Raw genomic sequence first — 13,955 nt, 5'->3', positions numbered from 1 at the left:
TTTTAATATAATTTTTGTGTACCCCTCACCCAGCTTTCCTTCATGTTAATATCTCCATTAGAATAATTATCAAAATTAGGAAATAAACCTTGGTATCATACTGTTAACTAAACAACAGAATGTATTCAGATTTTACCCAGTTTTTCTACCAATATCCCCTCACGGTCTAAAAATCCAGTGCAGGATCCCATCATTGCATATAGTGGTCATGGTTCCTTAGTCTTCTCCAATCCATGACAGTTCCTCAGTCTTTCACGACCTTGATACCTCTGAAGACATATTTACTCTGCAGAATACCCTTTAACCCAGATTTGTCTGATGTTTTCGCATGATCTGCATGACGTTATGCATTACTGGAAAGGATATCACAGAGGTGATAGGCCCTTTTCAGTGCATTGTATCCAGGGGCACATGACATCACATGCATCACTCATGCCTATGTATTTACCACCAATCACTTGGCTAAATTGGTTTCTGCCAAGACCCTCTACTACAAAATCACCATTCTTCCCTTTGTAATTACCAAATACTTGGGGGGGGGAGATACTTTGAGACCATGCAAATATTCTGCTTCTGCTAAAAGTTTTGCCAATAACTTTAGCATGCATGAATGGACCTTCAGCTATCACTATTATAATATTCTAATGGTGATTTTCTACTCCCCTCATTTCTTCCACATGTATTAATTGGAATTCCATAAGGAAGAACTGTTCCCTCTCTCCCATTTATTTGTTTATTCACTTATTTATGAGTATGGGCTAATGGATATTTATTTTATTCTTTAGGTTATAATCCACACTATTGTTTTATTTTGTTGTTAAAATTATTTCAACTTTGTCCAATGGGAGCACATTCAGTTTAGCTCCTGTGCCCTTTTACTACTGTTCCTTACTATACGGACAATATGCTCTAGGCTTATCTTGTATTTTCCCTATACCAACTCTGGAATTAACCAGTTTTCCAGAGCCCTGGTTCCTTTGACTGTGGAATGGTATTTAGAAGGTAAGTGCGCTGACTGCTACACTATTTCTAGTCTCTCTAAGAGAAAAGAACAAGAAAATTTATCTATGTATACTAATTCACGTATATGTACATAGCTTTATACCTGTAAAAATATTTTAAAGGACTGTTTAATGTATCACTAAAAAGAGGAGGAAAGCTGCCAATGAGATTATACTATACCATCAATTTAGAGACATTATGATGTGAAAAAAATGTGTACCTTACAATCAAAATAGAAAATATATGCCCAGATCACTCATCTCCCGAAAAAACACTCAGCCTGTCCACAAACTTTAAGGGTCCCTTTTAATATTGTTTTATTCTGTTGTTGCTTCTTGCTCTCACTTCCCTACTCAAACATAATTTCAATAACTCAAACTTAACACAAATTAAGACCCAAGCTCTCACGCTGACACGTAAGTTCCTTGACAATTTTGGTCCTTGTCTTTACTGAATTGCCTCTCATTAAATCTGTTATGTATGCCTTTGTAGTAGAACATTTAGAAAGCAGAATTATTGGAAAATCTAGAAATAATAAACAGTGATAAGATGAACAAATATTTCTTTCAGTTGACTTTTATATCTATGATAGGTAGTACTTTGTCACTTTGTTTTAGATGTATCACTTGTGAACAGCACAAAGCTCTTCCCTCCTGGTCTCACTGACCTGCCTTTTGTTGGATTGCATTTTCTATATATGTTGTTTATCTGTTTCATTGTGTGGAAGCTATATGTTCCAGTTCTATTCTTCTAGTGACTACACTTGAATTTTTAAACACATAATTCAATTTTTCTGAAAACATCTAGATTGCACATTTTTACTTCTCTCTGCTCTGTCCCCATTTTACATTCAGATCTTTCCGGAAATTTTTTCTTTTTTTTTGAACAACAGACCTTTATTCAGACTTAGCAGTATGTCTTTTTTGTTTCATTTCCTAATCAAATGGTATTAAATCCTACTTCTTACATTTATTCTTCCACTTCCTAGAGTACAGTATTTAATAATTCTTTCAAGAAGGTTCTCTTTTTTTTTCTTTTATTATTTCTTTTTTAATTGTAGTTGCTGTACAATATTACGTAAGTTACAGGTGTACAATACAGTGATTCACAATTTTAAAGGTTATGTTCCACTTATAGTCATTATGAAATACTGGCTATACTCCCCGTGTTGTATATGTATCCTTGCAGCTTATTTTATACCTGATAGTTTGTACCTCTTATCCCCTACCCTTATATTAGCCCTCTCCGTCCTCCTTCCCTCTCCCCACCGGTAACCACTAGTTTGTTCTCTGTATCTGTGAGTCTGCTTCTTTTTTTACATTCAACTAGTTAGCTGTATTTTTTAGATTCCATATATATAAGTGATGTCACACAGTATTTGTTTTTCTCTGACTTATTTTACTTGGCATAATGCCCTCCAAGTCCATCCATGTTGCTGCAAATGGCAAAATTTCGGCCTTTTTAATGGCTGAGTAGTATTCCATTGTGTGGAACACACACACACACACACACACACACACACACATCCTTTATCCATTCACCTGTTGATGGACACTTAGGTTGCTTCCATACCTTGGCAATCGTAAATAATGCTGCTATGAACACTGGGGTGCATATGTTTCTGAATTAGTATTTTTGGTTTTTTTGGATATCTACCCAGGAGTGAAACTGCTGGATCATATGGTAGTTTTGTTTTTAGTGTTTCTGAGAAATCTTCATACTATTTTCCATAGTGGCTGCACCAATTTACATTCCCACCAACAGTGTATAAGGGTTCTCTTTTTTCCACACCTTTGCTAACATTTGTTTTTTGCGTTCTTTTTGATAATAGCTGTTCTGCCAGGTGTGAGGTGGTATCTCATTGTGGTTTGGATTTGCATCTCCCTGATGATTAGCAATACTGAGCATCTTTCCATGTACCTGTTGGCCACCTGCACTTCCTCTCTGAAAAACTGTCTACTCAGGTCTTCTGCCCATTTTTTAACTGAGTTTTTTTTTGACATTGAGTTGTATGAGCTGTTTATATATGTTCGATATTAATCCCATATTGGTCATATCATTTGCAAACATCTTCTCCCATTCAGTAGGCTGTCCTTTCATTTTGTCGATGAATTTTGTGCTGTGCAAAAGCTTTTAAGTTTAATTAAGTCCGATTTGTTTATTTTTGCTTTAATTTTCTTCTCTTTAGGAGACAGATCCAAAAAATACTGCTGCAATTTATGTGAAAGAGTTCACCTATGTTTTCCTCTAGGAGTTTTATAGTATCTGGTCTTACATTTAGCTGTTTAATCCATTTTGAATTTATTTCTGTATATTGTGTTAGAGAATGTTCTAATTTTATTTTTTTACATGTAGCTGTCCAGTTTTCCCAGCACCACTTACTGAAGAGGCTGTCTTTTCTCCATTGTATATTCTTGCCTCCTTTGCCACAGACTGACCATACTGCGTGGGTTTATTTCTGGGCTTTCCATCCTGTTCCATTGATCTATGTGTCTGTTTTTATGCCAGTATCATACTGTCTTGATGACTGTAGCTTTGTAGTATATAGTCTGAAGTCAGGGAGCATGATTCCTTCAGCTCTGTTGTTTTTTCTCAAGATTGTTTTGGCCATTCAGGATATTTTGTGTCTCCATACAAACTTTAAAATTATTTGTTCTAGTTCTGCGAAAAATGCCATTGGTATTTTGATGGAGACTGCACTGAATCTGTAGATTGCCTTGGGTAGTATGGTCCTTTTAACAATATTAATTCTTCCAATCCAAGAACACGGTATATCTTTCCATCTGTTTTTGTCATCCTCAATTTTTTTCATCAGTGCCTTACAGTTTTCCAAGTACAGGTCTTCTAACTCCTTAAGTAGGTTTATTCCTAGGTATTTTATTCTTTTTGATGTGATGGTAAATGAGACTGTTTCCTTAATTTCTCTTTTTGATGGTTTGTCATTCACGTATAGAAATGCAACAGATTTATGTATATTAATTCTGTAACCTGCAACTCCACTGAATTCATTGATGAGCTCTGGTAGTATCCTGGTGGCATCTTTAGGATTTTCTATGCATAGTATCACATCATCTGCAAACAGTGACAATTTTACTTCTTCCTTTCCAACTTGGATTCCTTTTCTTTTTCCTGTCTGACTGCTTTGGCTACGACATCCAAAACTATGTTAAGTAAAAGTGGCGATAGTGGACATCCTCGTCTTATTCCTGATATTGGAGGGAACGCTTTCAGGTTTTCACCGTTGAGTATGATGTCAGCTGTAGGTTTGTCATATAAGGCCTTTATTATGTTGAGGTATGTGCCCTCTATGCCTACTTTCTGGAGAGTTATCCAATCATAAATGGATGCTAAATCTTATCAAAAGCTTTTTCTACATCTATTGAAACGATTATATGGTTTTTATTCTTCAATTTGTTAATGTTGTGTATCACACTGATTGACTTGTGGATACTGAAAAATCCTTGCAACCCCAGGATAAATCCCTCTTGATCATGATGTATGATTCAGGGAGGATCTCTTATTGTTCAACATTCTTCATCTCTGAATGTTTGTGCATATTCTTAAATTTCACCAAGATCTTGCTCAACACTCAGTCTTTCTTCAATTTTTTAAAAAATATTTATTTATTTATGGATGCATTGGGTCTTCGTTGCTGCACACGGGCTTTCTCTAGTTGCGGCGAGCGGGGGCTACTCTTCGTTGTGGCGCGGGCTTCTCATTGCAATGGCTTCTCTTGTTGTGGAGCACGGTCTCCAGTAGTTGTGGCACATGGGCTTCAGTAGTTGTGGCTCACAGGCTCTAGAGCGCAGGCTCAGTAGTTGTGGCGCATAGGCTTAGTTGCTCCGTGGCATGTGGGATCTTCCCGGACCAGGGCTCAAACCTGCATCCCCTGCATTGGCAGGCAGATTCTTAACCACTGAGCCACCAGAGAAGTCCCTCTTCAATTCTTGAAAATGATTTTGTACTATTTCTGTCTAAATTGTTCCCTTCTATTGTTTCCGCCTGGAAATATGATTAGACATATTCAGAACTGATGACTCTTGCCTATATTTAAATTTCTTTTCCACACTTTCCATTTTGCCCTTTTACACTACATTCTGGGAAAATTCCTTCACTTGATCTTCCAAGGACCAAGATGCTTTTTCTGCCTGTTTATTAATTTTACCAACTAAGATTTCCAGTTGATTTTTATGGATACAATCTCTTCCACTTCTCTCATGCTACACTTATTCTAAAATTCTATTTTGTTTATTCTCTTAATTGTTTTATTTCTTCTATTAATGGTTTCTTCAAGTTCTTTCTTGTATTGAGTTTCAGTGCCCTTCTTTCACTTTGTTGGCTTTCCTCAAATGTTGGCTTTCCTCAAATGTTTGCGAGTGACGACAAATCACAGGACAGGGGTTATCAGAAGGAGGGTTTTTAATGCTCTATTTTAACCTAGGTGTTGGGCACACCTGTGTGTTATCCTTTTAAGTGTACACTTGTTTTACAAGTTCTCCTGAATGTACGTCACATTTCGCCATAAAGCAATAGGAAAGATTACAGCAGGGGCTCAGGCTGTAACCTTGAAACAACCAACCTTATTTCCTCATGCTATAACATTTAACAGCTATAAAATATTTTACCTGGTTGGCATAACATTATTTTACTTAAACATTCCCATATAATTGGGTAATACTGCACCAGATAATGTAAAAGTCTTAGTGTGTCAACAGAATACAGCTCAGGAACAGGTTTATCTTGTCTTATTTGGAACAATGAATGATGGGTTTTAAGACTCCTTCAGTATTAGTTTCCTAGGGCTGCCCTAATAAAATACCACAGACTCACTTAAACAATAGAAATTCATTTTCTCACAGTCCTAGAGACTATGTCCAAGATCAAGGTGCCAGCATGGCTGGTTTCTAGTGAGAGCTCTCTTCCTAGAGTCTCCTCTTATAAGGACACTAATCCTCTTGGATCAGGGCCCCATCCTTATGACCTCATTCAGCCTAAATTACTTCCTTAGAGGCCTCATCTCTAAATACATCCACACTGGGGGCTAAGGCATCAACCTATGGATCTTCAGGAGACACAAACATTTAGTCTGTAATACCACATCCTGGACATATAAACAGTTGTCTCACCCCAAGTATGCTCTATTTCCTTGGAAGAAGAAAGGTATGACCTCAGACAACTACTAAAGAGGAAGCAGCTCAGGAAATGTATTCCCCTGGGAAGGAAAAGCAAGGGGCAAGTCCTATATGGAAGACAGGACTGAAAGTCAAACTAAATTTCAGTCACTCTTCATATCACAGGCTCCACAATTTTAAAGAAACTTAATTAACCTCCCAGTTGCCTTAGAGGATACAGAAGGAATATCTGGAGAGAGGTTATTCATTTCTAAGAATGGAGTGGATAAGAATTGCACGAAAAAGAGGCTGCTCATTCCTAAGACCATGGTTCTATATTTCCTTATAGTTATAAACTATAAAATGCATTTTTCAGTAATATGGATTGAAGGCTAGCCCACAAAAAGTCTTAAACCTTAAAGTAGTTGAATTCACATATAATGGTACGGATTGATTTTAGGTAAACCAATTTAGCCTTTCAATTCCTTCTTCTGTCAGTCACAAGCTAAATGAACTCTCATGACGGACTGTAGAAATCTAAACAACTTGTAACGTTGTTTCTCGTGTGTAAGCGTACAAGTAAAAAGGTGTTGATGTGTTTATAAAATTCCTACAGAAAAAATGCTTTCTGATGTTAAAAAAAAATTCACAAATCTACCAATGACCACAAATTTAATAAGTAACTGTAACCAACTAACCTTCTTCTGTTGCGTGCAGGTGTGTTGCATCGTTCCCCTGAGAAGTGATGTTGGCTTGGTCGAACTGAAGGGGGCTGCCTATTTGATGTCATCTCCCATGGTCGCATTGGTGGTGAGGGAGCTGGTGATGCTGATGTATAATCAAAGACTGAATGAGAGAGGCGCTGTCTCTTGGGACTTGGACTATCTTCACTCTGCCAATGCAACAAAATCAATCAACTGAATAAAATCTTTTAAGGATTTTTGCATTACTGTTTACATGCATAGGTGTTTAAGTATGTTTACCACAAAGTGTAAAGGAGGGAAAAAATACACTATCAACCTGAATTAAATACCTTTAAAAGAAACGAGGGGTGGGGTGGGGTGGGGTGGGAAAGGGAGATACACAGTAAATAATATCAAATGAAAAGTTAACTTTTCTTTAAAATATCATAAAATTAACCAGGTAACAACACACAAGGTACACAACAGGGCAATAAACAATTTCTATGGTACTTGACCACCTCTTTAAAGCTCTAATTCAGCTGAGAAAATCTACTATGTCCTCCCATCAGTTAACAGTTACTCTTTTAGGCATTAATTCTTAGCTGAGAGATCAATTTAGGAGGGGGTATAATTTTTTTTTAACATCTTTATTGGGGTATAATTGCTTTACAACGGTGTGTCAGTTTCTGCTTAAGGGGGTATAATTTAAGTAGGCCCTTGATTTGATTTAAAATCATACTTGCTTGCCTCTTTATTCCTGTTATTTAAGGCCATTACATTTATTATTTAATAATGTTTATGTGGACAAAGTAAAATTTATTTAAAACATTAAAAAACAGTCAACTGATCTAGTTCATCAGTTCTTAACTAGAATGTCATAGAATATCTTTGGGAAAGACATGGCATTTCAGGTAGATCATGGGAGTGGTAGATAATTAAAAACCCATACCTGTTAATGTTGAAGCACAGTCTCAAGTTTTCAAGGGTTTAGCTATAAAATTGGTATGGATCACTTAACTGAATTATTAACTCTCCAGGATTCCCCACACAACTCAATTTTCCAATTGAGTCTCTCATCAAAACTGTCAAAATTACAAGTTAACTGAAAGTCTGATGAGGGCTGTGTGTTTTCTAATAGAGCCTCTCCTATCTCCAGTCTACTCCTGCAAATTCTAATCATTTGGGCATTAGGGAACTTTTGATTGGCACCTGCTGCTACAACAAAAATGTAAATATTAGCTAAAGAATATATGAGGTTACATACTATGTTACAGTTTAAAATATAAGCATATAAAACAGAACTGATTAAACTGACGGGAATGAAGCAAACTGCTAAATGGTTACTTTTGATCATTCTAAATTATTTAGCAGATGTATTCAAAAAACCATGTCATTTTCCTTCTATACTTAAGAATATTATAATTCACATTTGTTATAACTAAAATAGAAAATAGTTTTCAGAACCATATACAAATGCTCTTGTAACTTTCCTCACACTAACCTTATTTTCTCCCTATATTTAATGGTGCTATTAAAAGTAGTTGTTTTTAACCCCTTGATTTTAATAAGAAAATCAGTTATGTTCTGATAATCCTAAAACTTAGAAAGTGAAAAATAACCATTAATATTTAGATATTCTGATTAAAACAAAACAACAGAACAACTAAGACTTGACAAACTCATACATGAACTACACATAAGCATTAGAAATGTGATCTCCACGTGTGGTAAAACAGACTTGATTAACATTGACTTTCTGAGGTACAATATGCTAGCAACCAATCATAATCATTGGCTTTCATATGTATAAACCTGTACCGCAAAGCTTGATGCAAGCTAGGACATGGAACTCTGAATTCTAAAAATTCACTGCCCAAATGGAGGAGAATGCTACAGATCCACAAAATAACTAAGTATTGAAAAAACACTCAGGCTATCAACCTTTACATATTTTCAGTGATGTTCAGGTTGTGGGTTAGCATATTCTTATTTTACAACAAATGCATTACTTTTAAGAGTGGAGATAAGGAAAGATGACTGAGAAAGTCTCCCATCCCTTCTCTTTGTGTTGTGAAAGGTTCCCAGTGTGTAAGAGGAGACAAAGACTAGGAAGTGGGGCTCCCCTGGTGGCGCAGTGGTTGAGAGTCCGCCTGCCAATGCAGGGGACACAGGTTCGTGCCCCGGTTCGGGAAGATCCCACATGCCGTGGAGCGGCTGGGCCCGTGAGCCATGGCCACTGAGCCTGCGCATCCGGAGCCTGTGCTCTGCAACGGGAGAGGCCACAACAGTGATAGGCCCACGTACAGCCAAAAAAAAAAAGACTAGGAAGTGAAGGGAAATATGTGGAAGTGAGCTCTTCATTAGGATTATGGTAATAAGCCTTACTTTTTCACTCAAAGTAACAGGAAACCACAACTGATATTTAGTGACATGGGATTACTAAAAGGTTATTTTACTATATGCAATATGGTTTCATCGTATTCCTTATCAATTTTAATACTCTAAGGAACTGTGTAAAAAATTCTTAGTTTCCAGAAAAAGAAAGGGGGAGTAACCTACAAAGAAAAAGAATTAGATTAGCATTAGACTTCCCACAGAAAACAAAAGATGCTATTTTCTGGGGGAAAATAATGTTGAATATAGAGTTTTATACTCCAATCAAACTATTAGTCTAGTATAAGGGAAAAAACAAAGACCTTGCCAGATGTATTAAGATTCAAAGTTGCTTCTCACATATCCATTCAGAAAATTTTACTTGATTGATTTTTATGTATGCGTGCATGCTCTCTCCTTCACCTGGGGACATATATATAAATACAGGATCCAAGAAATAGAAGTAACCCAGAAGTGCAATGAAAAGAAATCCCAGGGTGATGGCAGTACAGCAGGTCTGAAAAACAATCATTACAAATTAGAAAGAATCAGAGGACTCTGAGAAAAATACCATACACAATGTGGATTCAAAAACAGTATGATTGAGAACTTACAAGTTCTTAATAAAACTTAAGCCCACAGCTCTCTTATCATAAGAAATATAAAAAGGCAATCAGGGACTTCCCTGCTGGTCCAGTGGTAAAGAATCTGCCTTCCAATGCAGGGGACGCGGGTTCAATCCCTGGTCGGGCACCTAAGTCCGCGCACCTCAACTAGAGAGCCCGCGTGCCACAAACTACAGAGCGCATGTGCTCTGGAGCCTGCGCGCCACAACTAGAGAGAGAAAACCCGCACACCACAACTAGAGAAGCCCGCGTGCCCCAATGAAGAGCCCACGCGCCTCGATGAAGACCCCGTGTGCTGCAACAAAGACCCAATGCAGCCAAAAAAATAAAGAAAATAAATATTTTTTTTAAAAAAGGCAATCAGAGAGTGGAGGACAAAGATGAAAACAAATCCATATCGTTTTGTCACCTAAAGCATCCTCTGAGTAGGACAGGTAGTCAAAAGATTACAACTCCTCCTCCATGGGCCAAACATGCTACTTGGTTCTGCAATGACTATACAAGTATCCTAATACTATGAAGAATGTTTACTGGTTTTCAATTATTATAATCAACATAGGACAAGGCATGAAAGATCACTGTTGTAGTTACAGAACAGAAATAAGTATAAATAAGTATAATAAAATAAGTATTTTATCAAATAAACTTTGATATAAAGTAACTGTAACTACTTCTGTGACAAAATCATGGACCAGAAGTGAAAATCCTAACATAAACATCTAGAAATAATGGTTTAAATACAAAAAAAAAAATTTAAAGGTATTGCTGGATTCAGAGAAAAAGAGAAATTTCCAAGGACCAGAAACAAAGAGGAAAACTGAAAACCAGGTTTGTTTTTTGATATTCGCAGGAGGGACAGAAGATAAGGTCCTATCACTGAGACCCCTGCATAAGGCCAAAATTTCCAAAGTACTATGCTTTCAATAAAAGGGAAGACTAGAAGAAGTCAGCCATTGGCACAGAGTGTCTACTCTGTATGTACTGAGAACTGGAGAAGGGATCACATTCCTGAGAACTCAAACCACAGGTTAGCTCCTCACACCAAGGCTGGGGTTCAAATTTTTCACTACCCATGTTGTCTGTGAACCTCTAAACTTAGAAATTAATATAAAAACTGATCTAGAATTATGGTACCACAACGACTCTTGACAGAAGTAAATGCAAAGCAGAATCTGGAGGAATACTCCTATTACCTAGGCCAGTGGTTCTCAAACTTTTGCATGCATCAGAAACACCAGATTGTTGGGTCCACTCCCCAGTCTCTCATTCAGACAGTTTGGATTGGGACCCAAGAATTTTGCATTTCTAACATGATCCCATATGATGCTTGGTACTGCTCGTCTGTGACTACACCCTGAGAACCACTGAACTAAGAGATAAGGGACTCTCTTAAGAAAAGTCCCTAAGGATAAATTCACCATTACAGAAAAATTTACGTTTTGAAATCTCAGGGGGGAGCAGTTCCCTCCTGTCCCTGCTGACTCTGTGCCTGTAGGCTGACTAGAAAGTACCAGATGTTGACAACTTAAACCTGTAAGATGTTGAGTCAAGTCAGGTACTAGTACTGTCTCTACTGGTACAGAATACTGTAGAGATATTACAGTACAGAATACGGATGCAGATTCAGGGATCAAGGGAGGAAGGACAGAAGAAAATTAGCCAGCTAGCTTTTATACTCAGTATTCAGCATCTGATAAAATGAGTACAGGATTACACCTCTGTTACACCAAATCTTTATAACCAAAACATCATTATTAGAAGTGAAAACAACCCATAAGAAAGTATTCCACAGTTTCAAAAAAAGCAAATCAGAAATGATTAAATGCTAAATACCATGGGAGAAAAAAAAAACAAATACACGTGCATATGTATAAACACGCACACATAAAATATAAATAATATTTATATATATGTCAGTCAGGAAGTCTTGAAGATAATGCAAACTTTCCCCAAAGCATAAACAGGTTCCAAGTCCTAGATTAAAAATGGTGATTGAAAAGTGCATCTGATTTCAGCAAACACTAGTGAGCCCCAAGGACTTCTCAAAGGAACAAGGGGGCAACTAGAGTCGGGGAGATAAAATCTCCAATAATCTGGTCCCCTCTCCTCTCATTATTCAGGACTACCATTCATCTCAGATTTACAAATAAATAAGCATAGCAAGATTTATGAGTTCGCAATCCTCTTTTAAACTTCCAGACTCTATTTGCCTTATTCTATCTGACAAAAGATTAAGTTTCTCATTCCACAACCATTAAATTTAAATGGCCCAGGAGAGGAAATACTTACTGAATTCCATTCATTTAAAATAAGAGACATGAAAGCACTTAGAAAACTGAAACACTCTACATAAAGCAACTTGCTAATAAAGAATAACCACCAAGACAGATCCCTTTTTGTAAATAATAATTAATAACTTTACATTTGAATCACATAATGTACAAAATGATCTCTACACATTCTTTCATTTAATTTTCCACAGTCTTTGTTTAAACTATATTCAAATTTATGTAAAATATGTTTCTACTAGTGAAGATGTACAAAAGACAATTCAGTGAATATACTGCCTTTGAACTACACAACATATATATAGTCCTGTTTCATATACTTTACAAAGGACTTTAATTTTCTAATGCACAGCTTTGATTCCTCAGCTCAAAAGATTTCAGAACAAAATCCAACCTCATAACCACTCAAACAGTACATCCTCCTGGAATGTTATTTTACTTGTAGGTACGGGAGGGAAAAGAGACTTCAAATATTCTGTTTTCAAAAGTTACCAGACCATGCATTAAAAAAAAAAATCAGAACTTTGCTTTTTGACATGGTCCAAGTCTGTGTTTTTTCATAAAAGGCCAAAGAACAGAACAATTTTATGTGCAGTGAGTGCTTGCAAAGGGAATGTAGTGGTATAACATATTGCAATTCCATCATAATGAAGAGGATAAAATACCATGTGAAAATATTATGTTTCTATATTCGTTGGCCATAACTGCTAACCCAGCAGTGGCTTCCTGAGTTTAGGGAGGCCTGTTTGGCTAATTTCTGAATAATGTATTAACAACCTTAAGTCCTAGATTTTTCTTAGAACATCACTGGTTCACAAAAACTGATTTACCTTGATGCTGTAATTGTACTGTTTTCAAATGCTATATTTAGTTCCACAGAAGCTATAAACAAGGATCAATGAAATAATCTGAAGCATAACCATGAAACCAACAAAAACAGAAAAGCTGCTAAGAACAACCTGAAATCAAGGGATCCCTGTGAATCAAGGGATCCCTCCACATGGAGTCGTTCTGCAGACAACGGAAGCTCAGACTAGATATGTTAATTCAGGACTTTTTGGTATACTACAGATAGATGGTACGTCAACGAAGTTACAGGCATTGACAAAAATTGTTCAAAATAGTTTATAAAATGAAAAGGAAGCCCAATACTGAACCCTGAGAAGCTCCAACATTTTATGTTGAGTACCTGATGAGAGGAGAGTGGAGTGTGGTGGTGAAAGCCAGTGTAATGGAGTTTCAAGGGTTCAACTGAGAGGTCATGTAGAATGAGGGCTGCAAAACATGCACTGTTTTTTTTTTCTAACACCTTTATTGGAGTGTAATTGTTTTACAATGGTGTGTTAGTTTCTGCTTTATAACAAAATGAATCAGTTATACATATATTCCCATATCTCTTCCCTCTTGCATCTCCCTCCCTCTCACCCTCCCTATCCCACCCCTCCAGGAGGTCACAAAGCACCAAGCTCATCTCCCTGTGCTATGCGGCTGCTTCCCACTAGCTATCTACCTTACGTTTGGTAGTGTATATATGCCCGTGCCTCTCTCTCGCTTTGTCACAGCTTATCCTTCCCCCTCCCCATATCCTCAAGTCCATTCTCTAGTAGGTCTGTGTCTTTATTCCTGTCTTACCCCTAAGTTCTTCATGACTTTTTTTCCCTTGAATTCCATATATATGTGTTAGCATACGGTATTTGTCTTTCTCTTTCTGACTTACTTCACTCTGTATGACACTCTAGGTCTATCCACCTCATTACAAATAGCTCAATTTCATTTCTTTTTATGGCTGAGTAATTTCCATTGTATATATGTGCCACATCTTTATCCATTCATCCGATGATGGACACTTAGGTTGTTTCCCATCCACTGTGT

General features: G+C 36.9%; 1 protein-coding gene across 5 annotated transcripts in view; it reads right to left on the bottom strand.

Annotated features, from left to right (window-relative positions):
* The window catches only part of RNF38 (ring finger protein 38), a 123,131-nt gene that overhangs the window by 31,490 nt on the left and 77,686 nt on the right, over positions 1 to 13,955 (bottom strand). For all 5 annotated transcript variants that reach the window (XM_060014514.1, XM_060014515.1, XM_060014516.1 and 2 more), the window contains one exon: positions 6,812 to 7,005. In XM_060014514.1, the coding sequence (XP_059870497.1) occupies positions 6,812 to 7,005 (194 nt within the window). The remainder of the gene's footprint in view (positions 1 to 6,811; positions 7,006 to 13,955) is intronic.

Source organism: Delphinus delphis, chromosome 6 (assembly GCF_949987515.2).
Source record: "Delphinus delphis chromosome 6, mDelDel1.2, whole genome shotgun sequence".
In the NCBI taxonomy this organism is placed as follows: domain Eukaryota; kingdom Metazoa; phylum Chordata; class Mammalia; order Artiodactyla; family Delphinidae; genus Delphinus; species Delphinus delphis.
Note: the sequence above shows the minus strand (reverse complement) of the source record. Positions and strands in the feature narration are given on the sequence as shown.